Source organism: Morone saxatilis, unplaced genomic scaffold (genome assembly GCF_004916995.1).
Source record: "Morone saxatilis isolate NCDOM2014 unplaced genomic scaffold, NCSU_SB_2.0 Contig10, whole genome shotgun sequence".
Lineage (NCBI taxonomy): Eukaryota > Metazoa > Chordata > Actinopteri > Moronidae > Morone > Morone saxatilis.
Window position 1 is genome coordinate 5,117,768 of NW_023339652.1, and position 6,475 is coordinate 5,124,242.

The 6,475-nt window shown below is 40.2% G+C and overlaps 1 protein-coding gene across 1 annotated transcript; it reads right to left on the reverse strand.

Annotated features, from left to right (window-relative positions):
- Positions 1 to 1,483: 1,483 nt before the first annotated feature.
- Positions 1,484 to 4,365, reverse strand: chrm2a (cholinergic receptor, muscarinic 2a). Its single transcript, XM_035673344.1, has one exon. It carries the CDS (start codon positions 4,333 to 4,335, stop codon positions 2,827 to 2,829), a length of 1,509 nt encoding a protein of 502 aa, XP_035529237.1. The 5' UTR covers positions 4,336 to 4,365; the 3' UTR covers positions 1,484 to 2,826.
- Between the last annotated feature and the right edge of the window lie 2,110 nt (positions 4,366 to 6,475).

Consider the following 6,475-nt stretch of genomic DNA (forward strand, 5'->3'; position numbering starts at 1 on the left):
TTGATATTTACATTACATTCAAGACCTCATATATGAGGTAGAGACTAAAACAGGATCAGGGCTGAGTGGAGCACTAAGTGGGGCATGGGCGCGTAGCATGCAAGCACAAGCTGAGCGTGTAATGGGCAATCTTTAATCTCAAATGTAGGTGTTCCACATCGTCCCATAATCTGATCAGCCTCATGGTGAGTTTTCGTTATAGGATCTGTCCCAGATCTTTCTTTAAGGAGACAGCCTTGAGGAGCTATTCGGTGCAGGCGTAATTCTGTGCAAAGCCCCCCTACCAGCCACTGTGGCAGCCTCCTGATGGCAAATTCTCATGCATATTCATCACTCCTACTGGTGAGCATACATTAATGTAACTGAGAATTGTCTAATAGGTTGGAAATGATGGATGACATGCATGAATACACAGAACATGTCTTACAGTAAATTGATATTTTCTCATTTCTTTTATAATTAAAATAAGCGCAACTATTTATTACTTTTAATTTAAGAATAGAACGATTACATAGAATTAATTAACTCGCTTGTTAATTTTCAAAATGAAAAAGGAGATGGGTTACAAAAAAATGTACAATAAAGACGTGGAAATAGCCCTTATTTAAATCACAAGGTCGCAACTTGTGATCAGAAACTCTTGGAGCAAACACACACCTCACACAAGAGCACCCACCACCACACACACACACGCACACACACACACATACACACACACACCCACCAACCCAGGCCTTCACAATCATCATCAGTACAATGTGGTACAGTACATGCTGTGACATTAATCCACTAATCAACAGGATTAAATGATGTCTCTCACTCATCCACACACAGCAAAAGAAACAAAAAACCCCACAACACATTGATTTCCCACAGACAGTAATAAGCACAGCTCTGAGCTCCACCTGATTCACTCACAGAGTAGGAAGGTTCCTACAGTAGCAGTGAACTTGACAGCGGACATAAAAATCTTAATAACCACAATAAAATATACATCGGACATCCTGTCAGCGGAGGTGTAAAAGCTGACATGATGCGATATAAACGGTGGGCAGATCAAAGACTGCGACTGAACAATCTCATGCCGCAATTTTTTCTTACTTAGTCATAACCTTTGTTGTCATTCTCTATAATTATACGTGGCAGATGGTATTCAGTGAGTTTACTTTTGTAAAAATTTGAATAGTGAAAACGACAAGTTGTGGTTTTACTGGGGTTATGTGAGGGACTATTTCTTGGCCAGATGCAGTGGCTTCCTCACACACGACAAGACTTCAGGAAACTCCCTGCAGAAAAAAAAATTGTCCTTCTCATAAACCTTGTGAAACCACAACTTGACATTTTTGCACTTTGGTTTTTGTATGCATGAAACAAATTAGATATATCAGCGGTGCTGATTCCTTTGGACAGAGCCAGACTAGCTTTTTGCTTTTTTTCCTCTGCCTGTTCATACTCTTTAATTTAATTGTATTATGGCTTCAGCTTTATATCTACAGACACGAGTGATCTCAATTTTCTCACGCTTATTTGTGTTTTAGTTACATATTTCCCAAAATGTCAAAATGTTCTTTTAAATCAAAGTCGGGGTTCTAGCAGGGTCACAGATTCATCTGATTGGTCCAAATTTGTAGTTGTCTCCATCTGTTAGATACTTATTTTTCTATTTAATGCTACAAGAGGGGTTAACATCCTGTAAAGACTTGGTTCATGGAAATTCTAAAAAATTATTTCATTGGAGAGTAGTTCTAATGAAAAACTCTTGTTAGTGACTGTGTAACCAGGAATATATGCTGCTGTTGAATTTTTTAAAAACGAAAATGTCATTTTCCAGTGCTATAAGCATATGCTAAGCTAACTCATTATTGTTGGGTGAAGGCCAAATTTATTTTAATACCTGGCCAAATAAAAGCAACCTAACCAGCTGCATCGTGAAACACCACCTGTAGAGGTAAGTAAGAATGTTTTTGTAATTAGGCTGAACTGACCCTTGAAGTTTGAAGTTATTTCCAGCCACCAGCTGGCAAGTTGACAAGTGCAGCGTTAATATATTTATCTATCTATTATGTATTAATGGCAACTCATTCCCACAGGGGCTCATTGGTAGATAGGATAGCTTCCAGCCCTGATGTGACCATGTTAGTGGCAATCTACACAAGCTGCCCCACTTTATTCTACATGTTGCTGGTTGGAAGTGCCATGATGAGGATCACAGACAGATAGAAAGAAGGCAGGCAGAGGGGCACGCATGGGTGTGCACACATACTCCGAGCCAGCACACACCCACGTGCACTCACATAAATATTGAGTATACACTGATATGTACAGTTATCTACAGGTATCTTCACTGAACTTCAAACTTCTGAGGTTTGTAAATTCAGTCAGCCCTATTTTCCCATTTTGAAGTTTTCTTGTGTTTTTGTACAGCACAGATCTTCCTCCGCTCTTTATCTTGTTTCATTTTTTATCAGCTCAGTGTCACTCCCAAGTGCTCCCTGCCTTACACACCCTTATTTTTTGAGCTTACATCTCTGAATAAAACTGAATTTTTCACAACCCTCCTCATCTATGCTGCTTCTGCACGACACAACTCAACGCAACTGGCATCAGTTGAATTTGTGTAAAGTGCTACAACCGGTTATTGAGAGAGAAATTTAACAAACAAATGATCAAATGAAATGAAGTAATTTCAAATGTACTCTTGCAGTCTTTATCATTCTCACTAATCTTTCATATACACACACACACACAAACACACACACACACATATACATGGATGGCACACACAGGCAACTAAAACTTCAGCTTTTTCTTCTAAGTGGCTCATATTTATCTGGCTGACCTACTATTTTTATACTGGCAGAGGAGAAGATGTTTGAATGTCTTTTTAAATGTGACATTGCACAGAGCGTAGCAGGCGGGGTTGATGGTGCTGTTGATGTAGCACAGCCAGTAGCCAATAGTCCACACTGTGTTGGGGATGCAGCTGGAGCAGAAGGTGTTAATAAGCACCATCACATTATAAGGAGTCCAGGTGGCTACAAAAGCTACCAGGATGGCCATTATTGTGCGGGTAACTTTTTTCTCACGTGATGGCGCCGCTTTCTTCTTCTTGTTGGGTGGTTGCTTTGTCATCTTCACAATCTTCCGTGCCACGTGATTCTGCCGCTCTGTGGCTGGGACGATCTCAACGGTGGCATTGGACGGTGTGTAGCAGTCACCCTTGGGTGATTTAGTCTTGATCTTGATGCAGGTTAGCTTGGAGCCTCCTGCCTTGGCTCGCTGACGAGGGAGTGGCTGGCTTGTCTCCGCGCTGGAGTTAATGGTAGAGGGTGCGGCCTCCTCGTCCTTCTGATTGGACGCAGCCACACTGCCGGATGTTGAATCATTGGAGCTCTCCTTCTCTTCTCCAGGAGTGCAGTTCTCCTTTGCAATGTCGTCACCTTCGGTTTCTCCCTCAACAGTGGTTGAAGAAGGTCCTTTGCCATTTTGCAGTTTTCCATCATGCTGGTTAGCTCCATCCTCAGCATTCTGGCTCTGGGAACGTCCTGTGTCTTCCCCTGGTACGTTGTTATTGTTGGGTTTTGGTGTGTTGTTCCTCGTCTGGGCAGGCGACAGGGGCTCTGGATTGGCTCCTGATGGTTTGCGGTTATCCTTCTTCACACGGCTCTTGCTCGCTCTGGAGATCTGCCAGTAGAGCTGAATCATGATGATGACAGGCAGGTAAAAGGCGGCGATGGCAGTGCCAAACGTGACTGCGGCATTAGAGAAGAACTGGATGTAGCATTCCTTCTCAGGCACTGTCCGCCCACCAACAATGAACTGCCAGAAGAGAATGGCTGGTGCCCAGAGGATGAAAGAGAGGACCCAGGCTGCGGCAATCATCATTCCTGCCATCTTGGTGGTCCTTTTGACAGGGTAGCTGAGGGGCTTGGTGACACAGAAATATCTGTCAAAGCTTATGATGAGAAGATTCATGACAGACGCATTGCTGACAACATAGTCCAAGGCTAACCACAGGTCACACACCACCGGCCCCAGGGGCCAGTACCCGATTACTATGTAGACTGTGTACAAGTTCATAGAACACAGTCCAATAATTAGGTCAGCACATGCAAGGCTGAATAAAAAATAGTTGTTGACAGTCTGCAAGTTCCGATTAACTTTGATGGAAAGCATGACCAGGATATTTCCAATAACTGTAACCAAACTGAGGGAACCGGCCACCAACACGATGAACACCACCTCCACAGTCTTGTAGGCGCTTTCGCTCTCTTCCACAGCTTCTGTGTCATTGCCTTCAGAGCCATTCCCGTTGGTGAAATTGAAAACATCCATGGCATTTGGTCTTTTGTTGCCACCTCCTACTTAGATGGAACCTACAAACGAGAACAAGAGAGAAGAGAAGGTTTGTAAAGAAGTGCAAAAGATGACTGTGTCAGCTTCAGCTTTTTAGTCATTTGAAGACTTTTGAATGGCGTATATAATAGGTTCATGGGCAGAGCACAGTTATATTATACACTTAAGTTTTACTCATACTTCACCTCTTTCTTAGCTCAGAAATAACTCTCAAACCGCCCCCTTCAACTGAGCATAGAAGTCAAGTATTAAGGCAAATACATTTAAAAATTGAACTAATCTAAAAACAACACAGGAGAAAAATAAATTACATAAATCAAAATACTAAATTACTGTGAAAAATTGGCAGCACTTTAACATTAAACATGCATTTATTTATTCATTTCAGTCACATTCAGTATAAATATATTCAATATGCTGCAAAAGATGCACTGCCATCTTTTAACGTGTAATGGACTGAGGGGAGAGTAATGATGATCCACAGTTAGATTATAAAATATAAATATACATGTCTCTATAATCTATCCCTATGAGTGACCTTTTCTATGTTACAGCTTTTAGCTTGTCTAAAAGCAATTCATCAAATAACAGTGACAGTTTTGGCTGTACACCAATTAAATTGGTAATTAGAAGCACAGATATCTGGCACAGATATTTTTCATAATCAGTCCGTAAATAACATCTCCCAATTAGACACCTGCTTCATTATTGAGAAAAGTGGGGGAAAAGGCACTAAAAGGCTGCACAATTTAATGCACATGAATGGCTAATGAAAAATGAGATGTGTGGAAATGAGGCAACAAGTCAAATAAGGGTATTACAGTGATGACAAGCCTGAGCATGGTGGCGCAAAGTTTAGTATCAAGCACAATTAATTTCAGTCTAACCAGTGGAAGAAAGAGGTTGTTTACTCACTGGACAACTGAGTTTAATAAATGTATAAAAGTGTTTCCACTACCTCTGAATTGAATCTGACAGTTATTTTCTCCATGTGGAAATCCTGATGATTGTTTTTTCAAACATCTATCAACTTCATATTTAGTTTTTGTTCTCAAAGCTGTTTTTTCTAGGCTTTTCTCTGCCTACCTACTTTGATGGATACATTTTTGACCACACAATTTTGATTATGAATTACTAATGGCTTGAATTAATGTTCATTTCTTCCCCAACCCCTATATTTGCAATACGTCAATATAATAGTTATTTAAACAATGTTAGCATGTACATCCTTAAAAAGGAGAGGGACATGTGTAATTATACACCACACACACAGTATATATTACCAAGAGTTCAATAAAAACTTTAAAAGGAATTATTGACCAAATTGGCACTGACATTTTATCTTCAAAGGTCCATTTTCAGCTTGCACTTAAAAATTCTCTTCATACAGCACTATAAAATTCTTTTGATCTGCAAGTGACCCACTAGTTCTCGCTTTTAACCTTAAACACTTGCCTGTGTTGTAGACCTCGCTTTGATTTATACACTGCTCAGTTCAGTGTTTCACAGGCCTTTGATATTAGGAGTAATGTGGTTTGTCTGCTCTGTGTCTAGAGCTGGGTCACAACACTTGGAGCTCTTTCGGGTGCTGCGGGTCAGATTTTATGGCACAATTGGTAGCTTATCACTTCTCAGTTTGACATAAATATCATCAGGCTGGAGAAGTACCAAGCTGCTTTTTTTTGTGTGGAAAAGAACTAATCAAACTTTATCCAGCCTGCGGTATTCAGCCTGTAAATCGAATACTTTTTGAAAGTACCAATGTGTTGTTACTTAAAAGAACGATCAATATGCTGTCCAATAAGTTTCTTGACATTAAAGTGGATACAAATCGAAGGCAATCTGACTAAAACCCACTACAAAAACCATATACATTTATCATTGTTCAGACAGCATCTGGAATCAATCATCTCTTTAATCACACAAGATAGAATCAAATATTCTCTTCAGTTCAGAGAGATTAATGCTAAATTTGAAGACACTGCAAATAAATCTTACTAATTTGCATGCAACCTGCACCTGTGAAGATATTTTTCTTTTCTTTTTTTAACTTAGATCTCTATCAACATGCTGTGTATAAACCATTCACTTGATTCGCACATAATGGTGACATTAGCTT

What these genes read in the sequence shown, in the direction of transcription:
- chrm2a (XM_035673344.1), bottom strand. Translation starts at nt 4,335, where the DNA reads ATGGATGTTTTCAATTTCACCAACGGGAATGGCTCTGAAGGCAATGAC.